General features: G+C 45.7%; 1 protein-coding gene across 3 annotated transcripts in view; it reads right to left on the reverse strand.

The window, feature by feature from the left end:
• Nucleotides 1–15148, reverse strand: part of PPP3CC (protein phosphatase 3 catalytic subunit gamma) — a 776740-nt gene that overhangs the window by 82433 nt on the left and 679159 nt on the right. For all 3 annotated transcript variants that reach the window (XM_078666300.1, XM_078666301.1, XM_078666299.1), the window contains one exon: nt 10584–10665. In XM_078666300.1, coding sequence (XP_078522426.1) covers nt 10584–10665 — 82 coding nt within the window. The remainder of the gene's footprint in view (nt 1–10583; nt 10666–15148) is intronic.

Consider the following 15148-nt stretch of genomic DNA (forward strand, 5'->3'; position numbering starts at 1 on the left):
GGATCATACATAAAAATTTAAACAAGCGCCAAAGAAAGGAGGAAACAATAAAAAAAAAGACGGAGGTGGCAACAACCATAGGAAGGGAGGGACCGTGACTCCAGGCTTGTGTTTCAAAAGCAGGAGGGAGGAGGAGGCAGCTGCAGCCATAACAGATCTCAGTCTTTAAATGCACAGCAAATGTGGCAAGATAACAGCAAGATTAACAGCCCTGTTTACAACAGAGCTCTGTAAACCACAAGCACAGGTCTCCAGTGCTCCATCTTAAAGAAAGAAATAGTGCCACATCTGTGGAATGGAGTGGTGTGGCTCACTGGTTAGAGGCGGCAGACCTGGAAGCAGAGAACGGTCCGGGACCAGGGTTCAATTCCCGACGCGGCAGGGTCGTGGACCAGGGTCAGCGGACTCGATAATTCTCGCCTCGGTGCCTACTCTAACCAGGGATCACACTCGGCAACTCTGGGCATTAGCTTGCCTCATCTCTACAACGGCCCCCCACATTCGCCGGGGATGCCTGGTTTCACCTTGGAGATACCCAGTAGGGACCATCTCACAGGGATAGCCAGGACGGGTTCCCCAGCGGTCTACAGCGCCACGACGCCTCAGGGCAGCAGTGCGCTTTACAAGACACATACATTTACATTTACATTACATCTGTCAGAGTAACAACACAAGTAACAGTAAAATAAGTAACAGGAGTAGTCCTTGAAAATGTGCGGAGCTTTTAAAGCCCATATCCTGAATACAGGATGTCTCACAGAGACAGCGCAAATGCTGCTTAGGCGGGACCTAACAACACACTAGTGGTGAGGACAGAGGGGAAGAACACATTGGTGAGACCACTATATAGTGTCAGTGCGAAACACATGTTCTTGCTGGGACTTGATACTATGTACTGCAATGCTGCCTTTTTTTTTTCATGGACGTTAATTTGTTGCTCTTGCCAACTGTACTGTAAACTTGAGAGAACCTCAATAAAGATTTTTTTCAAATCACAAAAAAAATTGGACTGACTTTAGAAACTTAAATTAATGCGCACATATCATCTTCATTTTAAAGGTCCTTGTGGTTATAAATTCTTGTTAAGATAAGCAAACAATATATAAACTTCAGATAAAAGAGCATGGTGAAACACCTAGCGAATAACACCAGCATCATGAAAAAGATTGCCCCAGTGTTGAAAAAATGACCATAGCTCCCAGTTGAAACATGGGTATAGTTCCAATTCTGATCTCTCCTTAGTCTACCTTTTTTAAATGAGTCTCAAGATCTTAACTGCCAAATGTCGATGTTATGAGCCAAGGAGGGGACTTAGACCAGTTGATGGCTATATACCCCACGTGAGGAACACCCTCCATTTGGCATTAAGGACATATGAAAGTCGTCTTGCTTTTAGGAAAAAATAAGCACACTTCTTCTATAACCAAGACAACAGTGGCATTTGATTCTTCGGCAGTCTTCAGCACCAAGTCACCTGTGCACTCAATCAGACAAATTAACAAAATATGTAAATGCAGTTAAAGTGACTAGCAAACATTTCCCTCATTATATATTTGTGCACCGTTTAAACACCCCTGCCAGGGACACTTTTTCCCAAAACCACCTTGGAACCTGGTCGAGGGCAGAAACTCTCGGGGCTGAAGCCAAACTCAACTTCCTTCTATGAGCAAGAGTCTACAACATGCTGGAGAAGCCTACAACCAAGAAGAAAAATCTGTGGGGCTTTCGGAGGCAATCAACACTGAAGTTCTGACAGTTCTCTGGGACTCCTTCCTGCTGTTCTATAGTGCTGCAGGAAGTCTAGAGTACTAGGTGCATGGGGAGTAACTGAAGATTAATCATCAATTGGTCTGTGCCTTAGAAACGGACTGGACAATTTTCAACAACCTGCTACTTTTTTAACCTTTGCTACACTTTTAAGCAGTGCAACACAGCTCAACGGCATCTGCAACTGATTTGTTCCGATACCTTGCATCTGATTTATAGTCCTTTACTAGCTAGGAAAAACTGAGGGTCTACAAGAAGGCACTTTTAAAATGCAATTACATTGCATTTTGGTCTTCCTTGATGATCCACCATCACTTATAGTAGCTCTAGTGTATAATATTTTCCAGCGCCTGGAGGAGCAAAGGCCTGCTAAAGACCGGCCATTTAGAGCAATAGCAATGGTAGTTGTATAGATGGGGAAAAGCGGAAGGTGACAAAGAATAGGGAGCTAATATTGTTACTGACAGAAAGGCAGGTAGACAGGCAGTCATAGGGTTAAACTAGGCACAGAAAAAGAAACAGATGGCAGAGTGGCAGGCACGTGCAGAGATTGAGTGGCAGAAATAAAGTTGCTTGTAGGAGAATGGGTGACAAGTAAAAAACAAGCGGGAGGGGCACATGAAAGACGATCATCTGAGACAAAGGTCAGCAGTGCACATTGATCCTTCGAGACCTGCTCACTGCTATTGATAAGGATAACACATTGTTGGATCTACTCTCGAGGGAACATTTGACACAGCCGCAACTGCAGTGGCTAAAATGCTTCCTCTTAATAGTACCAAGCAGATAAAAATATGACTGTTCCTCTCTACAATCCTCTTAGAAACATTTGATGCACAAACAAGGTTTTGAGTCTCTTCAATATCAATATGGCACCATTTACACTCATTCTCAATGACCACACAACAGCTATTATATATGCATTATTGAAAGTTCGGGAAAACTGATACTCCATCAGTGAGCTCCTCTACCATGTAAAACAATGGGTGGCTGATATCGGTCTTTGAATGAATTAAGTGAATATGGAGATCCTGCTCCTCAGACCATTAAATGAGACATCACCGCTAATTATGTGGCCTCGCACCCTGTGTGCCCAACTGACAGCCTCAAGTTCTGTCAGAAATCCCAAGGTCATCTCTGAACACGCGATTTAAGTATGTAAGAATGACTCCTACGGTGTCTCTTTGGAGTTCTTTCACTATTACAACAGTAGATGCATGAATGTCTCAGTCAATTTATTTCCAACTTTTGTGTAGAACTACATCATACAGCATTCACTGCACAGTCTTGGCAAAACTCTCCCAAATCTCGAGAATATGTTAAAAAGAAATAGTTGAAAACCAGATCTATTTTTAAATGTATCCTAAACTGTATTCTAGTTTTCTGTAGGTGTTCAAATTGTGTACATATGTTCTTATACAGCGGGAATGTAGGCATTATAGTTGTAATGGGATCCTCTGGAAATATTATTGCAGCCAGTTTAAAAAGTTCACAATGTGGGGCGTGGCCAGGAGGTCCGACATGGCGGACACACTTTAGACAAGTTCGGTGGGTCCGCTCGATATCCTTCATATATCCTGATCATCAGCTACTATAGTATACCCCAACCCTTGATCTACATACTGGAAGACCTGTGGAGCAGCTGGTGTGTCACTCCAAGACGAGTCTAGCTGGTTGGGCGGCGATCGGACTCGCGCTGCGTGGCAGACCATTGCTGCGCTACTACTGCAACACAGCTGGATTGGAGGGACCGCGAACTGGGGTCCGGTCGCTGCCTCTGTGGCCTGGAGTCAGTGGAGTGCCCCAGGGCGCCCCACATGAGTCCTGCACAAGTGCTATCCGCAATATACTATGTGCGGGGTCCCGCAATCGTGGGTTGTGACGTGGCCTGGCACGGGCCCTATCGACTACCCGGGCTGGCGGCCATCTAGCGGGCGGACTGAGTGCCCTGGAGTCCACAGCAGCGACGCAGTATTGTTGGGGCCTAGCTGAAGCCAGTGCTGGTTCCTTCTGCTTTGAGTGCTGTCACGCCCCAGCAGCCTTGGTGTGAGGTACCGGACAATTCCTGTGCCGCTGGACGGGACCCGGATCTCCGTGGGTATGGTCTGGGTAGCAGTGGCTGCTGGCACTTAATTCTACTGGCAGAGAGGTCGGGAGCGGCGGCCTTTGACCCTCCCCCGGGCCTCCTCATGTGACCGGATGCTGGAGAGGTGAGTGCAGCAAGGCCCCCCATCATCATCTGGTGCGAGCGGGGTGTTGTGGAGGCCCGCTTGAAATTGTGACTGTGCGCTGGGGGCTCCCTCCCCATAAACTACCCTTGGGCCTTCTGCTGTCACGTGTGCCCCCCACTCTTAAAGCAGACAGACATCGCCATATGTACTGTGGGGGGCTGCAGCGGAGTGGCTGTCTGTGACCTTGGTGTAGCCCCTCCTATTGCCTCCACCCCAACCCTCCAGACAACGGGGATTGTGATGGGGGAGTGACAGGCGTTTTTTGGGTGCAGCACCTTACAGGAGTCAGCGTGTGGCCCCCACACATTAAGGCCTGCTGGGATTTGCCCTTTGGTATCCACTGGTAATGAGAGGAGCAGGCTGTGCTCTACTGTATTCTATTCCCCAAGGCCCTGGCTGAAGTGAACGGAAGATCGGCGTGCTTGTTTACCTGGGACCCAGTGGTGCCCACTCGCTGCTGGGATTCCGCAACGATTGGGTGGATTGGTGACACCCTTTAGGGGAGTACGGAGGCACTGGTGCAGCCTGTGTGCAGGTTGCCTTTAAGCCGGTCTTCCAGCCGATTTGGAACATAAGTAAGGTTTGGACTCCCTACCGCTTGCATGCCGCGGGCGCAGTGACAGCGGCAGATTATACCTGGTGGCCTCATATCCCTCTTCGCTGGGTCATTGTCTAATCAACACCATTGAAAATGACTCAGGACAAATTATCAAAGCAGAGCACCCTAGATTACTATGCGGGGCCTGGGGCACACCCACCAGAGATATAGAGTCAGAGTTCTGCCGACCCGGATAATGCTGCTTTAATGGCAGCGATAACCCAGTCTTGCGAGGCGCTAGAAGCCAAGATTGGAGAAGTGGGATCTGATGTTGCTCTCATCCGCCAAGATCTTCGCAAAGTGATGGATAGGATCACTGCGGCTGCACCCGCATTTCAACCGTGGAAGATACAGCTATGTCCCTCTAGGCACGGGACACCTCTCTGGAGTCCATAACGATCAGGGCGGAGGATGCCTAAGGTAGACAGCGGAGGAACAACCTTCAGTTTGTAGTTTTCCAGAGGGATGTAAGGCAATTCCTCGCAAAATGGATAGCGAGTTGGATCCCTCAGACCGCATTGTCGTAGTGCTTTATTATTGAATGTGCGCACCGAGTCCTAATGCAAAAACCTCCGCAAGGGGCCCGGCCGCGACATGTTATTGCCAGACTCTTGAACTTCCACGACCGCAACGCCGTCCTTGCACAGGCCGGACTGGCTGGCAAACTTCACTTTGAATCCCACCATATCTTAATTTTTCCAGATTATACACGTCTGGTACAACAACACCACCAGTCTTTCACAGCTGCTAAGGCCTGGCTGCGGGACTTTAAAATCCAATACGCTCTGCTTTTCCCAGCACAACTGAGAGTCGTCTACAAGTCTCGTACTTTTTTTTTTTTAAACTCCAGAGGAGGTCTTCGCCTGGACGGATGCGAAACAGTGACTCAGGTTGCATACTCCACCACGGTTTGATCCTGAATCATCGACCGGAGAAACCACGCGACAAGCAACCAAGCTTAAGGCGAACCCGACCGTAGATCACGCTCGAGACGCCGTTCCATGTCACGGAGTGCCTTTGACTCCCTGATAGCAGAGACTCGCCGAGACCAGTCACCAACATGACTTGTGGATGGAGAACTTTAATTTCAATGGTTGCTGAGCTGATGACATTTTCCACGGGTCTACTTGAGGCCCTCCCCCCATAACTCTTTTCTCAGTATCAGAGAACTTTATCTATGTTCGGCGACAGTTTCTTTGGGAACCCTTGGTATGGGGTTGTGCCCTGCTCCCGTACCACGACAGATGCTTCAGCTGTTTTGAGGTATTGGGTGGGGCGGGGGGAGGGGTTTGGTTTGTTAAACGTTATTGAAAATACTGTGTCCTACTTGCTTATTTCTGTGGTCTATGTGCCCCGTGACAGGCCGAATTTCCATTCTTCTCTTAGATACCTTGCCCTGTGATGGACTCTGCTGGTAGGCTACAGGTGGTCAGTTGGAACATACGGGGGCGCTGGATAAGATCAAACGAGGTGCGGTCCTTCGACAGGCCAAATGCGCCGCAGCTGATGTTCTCTTACGGCAAGAGAGACTCATCTTATGGGTACCCAGGCGCTGTGTCTCGCTCGCTTTGGCTATATTCAGATTTTTCATGCGGGGTACCCCAGGGGCTCCCGAGGGGTGGCAAGCCTCATCCACAGCCGAGTCCCCACATATACATTCTAAAACGTGGTCCGACCCCCAGGGTAGGTACATTATTTTGACGGGGTCACTGCACGGAGAGACCATTACACTGGGCAGGATATATGCACCCCCCGTTTCCTGACTAGTCTGTAGAGCACCCGACGACAACGCTGCTAGAGATGCCTATGGGCCTCTCTATTATAGATGGGGACTGGAACGATGTGACGAATGTGGCGCAGGACAGGTGGAGGTCGCGCGCCGCACTGAGGGATACATGTCTGCACGTACTAGTGGGAGATATGGGATGGATAGGCACATGGAGAATCCTACACCGAACTAAATATGGATATACATATTATTCGGCGGTCCACGGCTCTTTCTCCTGGCTAGACTATATATTTATACCAAGTTCATATTATTCTCGAATCGCTGCAACAGATATATTGCCTAGGGAATTATCGGATCACTCTCCAGTAGTCCTGACTTTGCGCCTAGGGGTTGCTCGTCCCCACTTTCGGTGGCGCCTGTCACTGTGGAATCTTCAAGACTTGCAATATAAATCACACATGTATCAGACACCTACAGCTTATTTTGCCAATAACCTGGACACTGCGAAGTCTCCAGTCACAATTTGAGAAGCTATGAAGCCCACCATTAGGGGAGTGGATATTGCGTACTGTGCCGTTCAACGGAAAAAGCGTTGGGAGGCGCTGATTCAGACAGAGGCCCAGATACTGGAATTAGAGCGGAGTTCGAGAGGTGAGCATGGCAGGCAGACTCGCCGCCAACTGCTTCTTCTCCAACAAACCTATGCTGACACGCTGTGCGATGAGGCCAGACAGGCTTGGCTGCCGTCCCGCAGTAGAATTTATCAATGGTGTGATAAATCAAGTTCTCTTCTGCACCACTTGTGCCAGCAAGCTTTACATCCGGTAAGCATACCGGGTATTCTCGGTAGTGACGGCCGAACACTCACAGATCCTACCCAAATTGCTTCTAGCTTTGTGGCCTATTATACAGAGCTCTATACTCCCAATGATGCCCTGACGGAACCTCTGATTCACCAATATCTCGACGATTAACCCACCCCCCTCCCCAAAGCCATCTCAGATGCGGTGAGGGCGGACCTCGATGCCCCGCTGACAATCGAGGAGCTGAGAGCTGCCCTGGTCGACTTGCGTTTCGGTAAAGCACGGGGTCCAAACGGCTTACCGTGTGAATTTTTTTAATGGTTCCAATCTCAATCCCTCCCTCATTATTTGGAAGGGATACATGTGGCCCTTGAAGAGGGAAGACTCCCGCCAGATTGGCGACATGCTGAAATCACGGTTTCCCCCAAACCTGGCCGACCTCTGGATCAACACTCTTCGTATCTTCCTATTTCATTGCTGAATGTGGAGGCCAAATTGTTGGTCAAAGCCTTGGGCAATCATATTCTCCCATATATGTCGGAACTGGTTCATCTGGAACAGGCCAACTTCATGCCCCATCGGGCTACCCGCCATAATATCCGACAAGTGCACAATGTGGTAGCAGCAATTGATCACCTGGGGGTCCCAGCGGCTCTGCTATTATCCGACATAGAAAGAGCATTTGACTCATTGGGATGGACTTTTCTGTTTTCTCTTCTACAGCGCTTGAACATAGGCCCACGCCTCATGTCTTATATTAGACTTTTATATACCGACCTCTTTGCCTCAGTTAGAGTAGCCGGTGCTGTATCTGATCCCTTCTCTATAAGATGCGCTAACCAGCAAGGGTGCCCCTTCTCTCCATATCTATTTGCCATAGCTATTCAACCGCTAGCCTCATGGGTCCAAATTGACGCACAGGTAAGAGGCTTTGAATGGCCAGGGGGGTTTTTGGATCGGATTGCTCTTTATGCGGATGATGTCCTGTTTTTCCTTATGGATCCACATCGGACGGGACTGCGTATTCTCCGCATCATGCAGATTTCCGGCCAGCATACTGCCTTTATATATGAACGCTAAGAAATCCCTTATCTGGCCTATCCGTGGTGGCTCGGACATGGACACCTGGACAGCGGAAGTAACTTTGGCCACAACCGGACTAAAATATCTCTGGATGTACATCACGGACACTCCATTAGTGTCATGGGAGAAGAACATTTCCCCCCTCTGGATGCGTACTCCGACAGACATGGAGTCTTGGACTGTATGCCTCTTTTCATACTGGGTAGATCAGCAATATTCAAAATGGTGTCTCTCCCTTGCCTTCTATACCAACTGCAGAACCACCCCTTTCAGATAGCACTCTCCTGGTTCAGATAGCTAAACTCCAGGTTGAGCCACTTTCTATGGCTGGAGCAGGCCGCTAGAGTACCACTTAAAACATGCTTTCAGTCAACCTACTGTGGAGGTACAGCGACCCCTGATATCCAATCGTATCACGTAGCATCCCACCTCTTGGTCTTGAATGACTGGTGGTATGGGATTGGCAATGACCCGGCCTATCTAGTAGAGAAATGGCGGATGGGGTATGTGTTTCCACACAGACTGCTCTATACGCCGAGAGAGGCGCGTAAGCGGCCACCTGCTACACGAGTAATTTTCGGAGTGGGGACGGACTCATTGCGTAAGATGGGGTGGTGGAGACGGTTGATGGGAGAGAACCCCCTCTGGCAGAGCGGCCTTATGCCACAAGTGTCCACATTAGTAGGGTTTAAACAATGGGATGCTATAGGTATATCCATGCTGGGAAATGTTATGCATGGCACCACGAGGAGATCCTTCCAGGAGCTCAGACATGAATATGCCATGCCACATACACAATTCTATAAATACCCGCAATTGATACATGCCTTATCCCCATATATTACGCATCTAGAATCCCTTCTCGAATTTAACCTTATTGAGGCAAAACTTTTCATGGGGGATTTAGGTGATCATAATACCACAAACATTTACCAAACATTAGTGACAAACCTTTCTACGACTTTAGATCCCCTCCGGGATGAATGTTAGACAGACTTGTGTTCCTTAGACAGCGATGACTGGAGAGAATCCCTGAAATCCCCAAGATACGCTGCAATTGCATCCAGTCTCAGACTTATCCAATTCAAGTATTTACATCGCGCATATTTTACTAGACATCGACCTTGGAGGGCGGGGCTGGTAGATTCCACTATGTGCCTACGATATGGCAGCGGGGAAGGTACATTACTACATACAACCTGGAGTTGTGCCGCATTGGGCTGGTTTTGGATGGGTGTTATTCGTTGTCTATCTGAAGTATTAGGTTGGGACATACCTCTCTCTCCTAAGCTTGTTCTTCTGCATATCACTGATGAAATTGGGGGTAACATCTACAAAAGACATTTACTGTTCTTGGGATTTACCCTAGCTAAAAGGGATATTGCAAGGGCATGGAAAGATCCAGCTCCGCCTAAATTGGGCACTTGGAGGGCGGGCCTAGACTGGTGTATGGGTCAGGAGCAGCCTATTTTTGAAGAGCGAGGGTGCCCTCGGAAACACTTTAAAATAGGGAAACTATGGGCGGAATTTAGGGATCTCCTATTGGAACTGCCTCCGTCACAACCTGCGGAAGTTGAAACCATATGGCTATATATCACAGGACAGTAATGTTGTTACACCAGATACGAAGTACATGGAAATGCTTGATGGGCATGACCAGTGTTTTGTTATGCGGTATCCGACACAGATGTTAAGAATGTTAGGGACTGTCGTTTACAGACCTGAATGGTTTATTTTCTTGCTTTACAAATGCTATATAGTAGTCACCTGCTTGGAAACCAATATACTGATTAATGTATGCTTTCACTACTTTGTAATGTATGCGATTACTTTATCTGCTCACTCAATAAAAAAGAGTTTTGAAGAAAAAAAAAAGTTCACAATGCCCAATTAACACGTTATCTCCTTGTCACATTGATCCACTAGACCCGTATGCTTCGTCCTTGAGGTTTTTTCAAGATCAAGAAAAGAGCATTAAATTATGGGGATGCCTGAGCCTTGAGGAGGACCACTCTGCAAATGACTCCAGAAGACTGACGGATTTATGCATGCTTAAAACACCCAGAGACCTGCTCTGCAATGGGTCTTGAGGACCAATAAGCTCTGCAATAACAAAGACTAACTGAAATTCTACATTCAGCTCCATCCAAGGCTCAAAGAGCTTCAGGCTCGCTCCAGTTTGGCCGAGGTGCTTGCACATCAAGAGGCTTCAAGCCAGTGAAATGCTCTAATATGCCACAAGCCTTGGGGGATCCGTTGACTCTAGAATACTGTAGACTAGGACAGCATTGCACATTCCACACAACAGACCAAGCAAGCCTAAGCAGAAAGAGGTATTAAAATCAGTGAATCAGAAGTGCTGCACGACTTACCGAAGAACAGAGAATACCCGTGCCATTTTCCCAATAGCTCTGATCTTATTCCGTATGATCTCCTTCCGGATTGTGGCATTGCCTTGTGGGGAAAAAAACAAGATAAGTCTGGTTACAAAAAACAAGAATGACTTGAAATTACCGATGAACAAGCATTGAAACTACCCAACAGAAAACAAGTAAGGGTGTAGTGATCAACACGAGGAGAAAAGTTGCAAGCACTGGTAAGGGGAAAGACAAGTGAGGGCACGGGGCACTTCACACACAGAGAAACAAGCAGGTAAATAATCATTTGCAAGTGTGTCTCCAAGGAGGCCAGAGGTGCGCTTTCATGTTACAATAAGTCTCAGATTTAAAGGATACCAAGTGAAGCATTTTACTTTCACACTAGTCTCAGAAACTAGAAGGCACAGATTAACACTATACTGTCACAAAATATGAAACATCCAGTTAACACTTACAGTACAGCACTTACACTGTCTGCCCAAAAACTACACTGGATACAAAAGGGAAACATATTTCTTAACAGTAACGGTAGACATCGGCATGTACACCTACTTCACTACAGTGCAACTAAATATCTGTGTGACATTACAAGCGACACACACAAGTGTAATGCACAGCTTAATACTTCACATGGGTAGGGTAACACTAAAGTGGACTGTACTTACAATTGCAACTGTTTTGGGGGGCTTGTTTATCATATCAATTACCCATTTTGATACTATTAGTCTTAAGTGATGGGAAATGAGGGTGGGGAGTATTCTGGGGCAGTGTAATCGGGGGCGGGGGTTGTGCCCTGGATTAATATCAGTACCAATTCGCTGACCAGAACATCTTTCATGCCATGATTTCAGCGCATACGACTGAAACCATTTGAATTCTGCCATTCGCATTCTGGTGTTACGAAGGAGGGGAGAGTTAAGAGATGCCATTTAAGTGTCAGTGGGGTATGACGAGAAGCACTGAACAAGATGGCCACTACAAGGGTGCTTTCACCAATACGAATAGATTCCTGGGAGGTGGACTGAAGTACAGTGATATAATTGTCACTATACACAGAAAGCCTATGTTTACTTCATTTGAAAGAGGGAGGAGTGAAAAAAATGTACTTGTTTTGGTTGGGATAATATAATCCGAAACAGCAGAACTCTATTTACACTGTTGTGGCTATCCCTGCTCTAACATTAAAAATGTGGAAGGGAAGTGACTAGATTAGTAAATAGAGAGACAAGACAATGAGTGGGCTTGCCACCAGATGTCCATGTTCACTCCCTTGATAAATTATCTTTTAGCCTTTTTATTCTGCCTTGCATTGCCATATAGTACATCTAGCTGCCATCCTTTGTTCTTTTTTTCTGTCCCGATGTGGCTCTTACAAATCATAGAATATTAGAACTTTATGTCTGTTGACCTAGTTTTGATTTTCTTTTTATGATTTGTTCGGCGAGCTTTTTAAAAAAATGTGTTTATTTTTTAAAGAGACGCAGGCTTCATAAATTGATAACTTTCAGCCCACAGTAAGCCTTTTTAATCCATGCAAGGAGATCAAGAAGTCTCTGACTGAACAGTCTAGGTCTACAAAACGTCTGCTTTGCAGTACCTCAACCAAGAAGCAGTCAGTGAACAGTCAGGAGTTTGTGAAAGACATATGTCCGGTTAGACAGCACATCCATCACCATTGAGGAGGCACATTAACGAATCAAGAATGTGGTACACTGTGAAGGAGTGACACTTTGGCGCGAAGTGCATTTGTTGACACCCTTTCGACAATTAACCTTTTGTTTCTGGTCTGGAAATAATGAAGCAAACATCTGCGGAGAAAAGTGTAAATTAATTCATGTATTGTTAATTGCTTTAACCCTGTAAGAAGGATGAATATGTTACTCACCTTTAAGTACAGTATTCCAGTGTTGGTGTCTTTCATAGATTCATATCTTCTCACACAGCACCCTCCCCAACAGTCTAAAAATGCTGATGCATTTGAATATATACCGATGTTTATTAGTAGCCAGTCTAAACCTAATGGACTATATTTAACCAGCCATTGACTCCATCAGGTCAAACACAAGTACGGAATATCACACACGACCTTCCAAAACCTGTGGTACATGACATTTACTCAGCAGATATTTTCCTAGTAAACATTAACTGTCTTAGTACCTCTAGAAAAGGTACTTGTAGAAATAACTGTGTATAGCTAAAACATAATTCAGTCTGGGTTGTAATTTATCAACTTTCCAGACCATGGTGGTCTGAAAAATAGGTGGGAATAAAACCTCAAATTCTCTCAAAAATCCTTTTACAATAGGCATGTGGTGAAAAACACAAATAAGGGTTTGCTTACATCTGGAACTTGCCAACAGTTGTACTCTTAAAAAGCACTGCTTTAGTGTACCTATCCTTCATTAATTACAGGAGGTACAGAAGCATCTGATGAAGTGCAAATACCACTGTGAGCAATCTATAGAAAAGCACTTCCATAGCTTTGTGCTTGTTCACTTACTCAATAAAGACCTTGACTCCTTTAGGGGATAATGATATGTGATAGCGGCCGTATTCTAAGACTTAACACGTGGCACAGCTCAACCTAACTTGATGCAAGGCTGTGTTGAAATTTGAATGACATATGTACACTGGAGTGCCACAAAGGTAAATTGTGTTTTTGTCACACAACTAATCAGTGTAGAAACAAGGAGAGGAACTATGTAGAAAAATCTTTTCTACCAGGGAAACGAAAACACTGCGCAATCTCTCCAGATATTTTGCCCCGTCCATTTCTCTAGCTTATGTTACAGGCTCATTGGAAGTCTTCAACAGAGATAAAAAATGCCTATAAGTAGTGTATCTATCAGTTTGCATTGGAGAGAACCTCAGAAATGTCAATAGCTGCCATTGCTGCATTTTAACCCCTTGCATGTGCTCTAACACTAAGGTTTTGCGAACCAACACCCAAAACAGATACATTTAGTTGGAAAGCATGTAAAATCTTGAGCCTTCTTGCTGCTGTATTGTCTATCAGTACTTCATCAACTATATCAGTCAATTGCCTTGCTTGCCAAATAGGTTAGCCATGTTAAAGGGCATGTTAGAATATTGGAATGAATCAATAATCTAAAGCCTGTTGATGATACTCAAGCGAAACTCAGCAATAAGATCCTAATAGCCCGCTGCCTGAATCCTGAACCTAAGAGGTCAATGGCACCATTATGTTCTTGATTAGGTGTCGAGCCCCAAGTGGCCACTATAACATTCACTGGCTCAGAAGGAACAGCAGCTGAATTAGCCCACTTACTAAAGCTGTGAAATCCGGAAAACATGGCTCAAAACATCATTCTTTCTTCTATGTTTCTTAGGTGGAATAGGGGCAAGCTTGATGCCCTTTTTCCTTATTGAAAGAATGCTAGTTGAATATGAATTAAGATGGCCGCTTAGGCAGAATGTCAAGTCTTCTGCCTTGTAGTTCATGCTCTGCCTCAGAAAGAAATTGTAGCAGAAATGTGCTTTAAGGAATATATCTTGAGGCTTTTTCATATGCCATCTAATTCTCTGAATCAACATTTTGCATGACTGCAACATCGTCCTTACGGTTCCTTGTTCAATGCATCAAGGGATATTAGGGTTATACTCTTAAACACTATCATACTTTTGAGGAGAAGTGGATTGTCTTAGGTGGAAATCACTTCTCAAGAGGAAACAGCATTTACCACGATGGGCAAACCATGCTCTGCAGTTACAATGTGGCCTTTACTACAAATGTGTCTTACCACACATTCCTTTACCACACAGGTTGTTACGACGACACGCCTTACGGAAAGCAGCATTGGACTTTAAAGCCCAATGCTTTCCTACTGTTGCGCAGACTGGAGTTGGAATAGTAAATTATACCGCTCCAAAGTCCAGCGCTTTCAAAAAGGCATGCCGTTGTAACGATATGCACAGTAAAGACGCATTCATTGTAAAGAAAGCGAAGAAAAGGCATGCATTGTTCTGACATACAACCCTTCTCATGGAGTTCCACTCATTTCCTAACAGAGGTCAAAAATTGCTAGACCATTCCTGTTTCATTGTAACACTGTCGTCACATTGCATCATTTTCCCCGGTTGATGAGTAAAAACTCCTAAGGGTAGAGATGTTTTCCTTTTTGAACCCAAAAACAAGGTGTCCCGGAACAATAGTTGATTTTTTGCAGACGACTGAGGAGTTTACTTCATTAATGATGGCCCCTCTTTTGGTGACCAAAGAGTTAAAAACTGTGGTACCGATGACTAAGGGTTCAATGAAATGTGCATCGCATGCTGCCAACGAAATAGGAAACCTCACCTCCCTATTCCTACCCTTAACTTCAGGAGACTAAAGTATACAGGCACTGATCACAAAGAGATGGGACTCCATATTCAGGGGGGCTTGAATGTTATCGTTTCAGATACCAGAATGCACAAGAGCCCTGAAACATTTTACTGATAATTCATCAGTGTAGATGCAGTGTATTTCTTCACCTCAGAAAATTGGCAACTCCTTCCAGAGTTCTATTTATTTTGATGGAATGTGAGGTGGATGTATC

The sequence above is a fragment of the Lissotriton helveticus genome, chromosome 11 (genome assembly GCF_964261635.1).
Source record: "Lissotriton helveticus chromosome 11, aLisHel1.1, whole genome shotgun sequence".
NCBI lineage: Eukaryota > Metazoa > Chordata > Amphibia > Caudata > Salamandridae > Lissotriton > Lissotriton helveticus.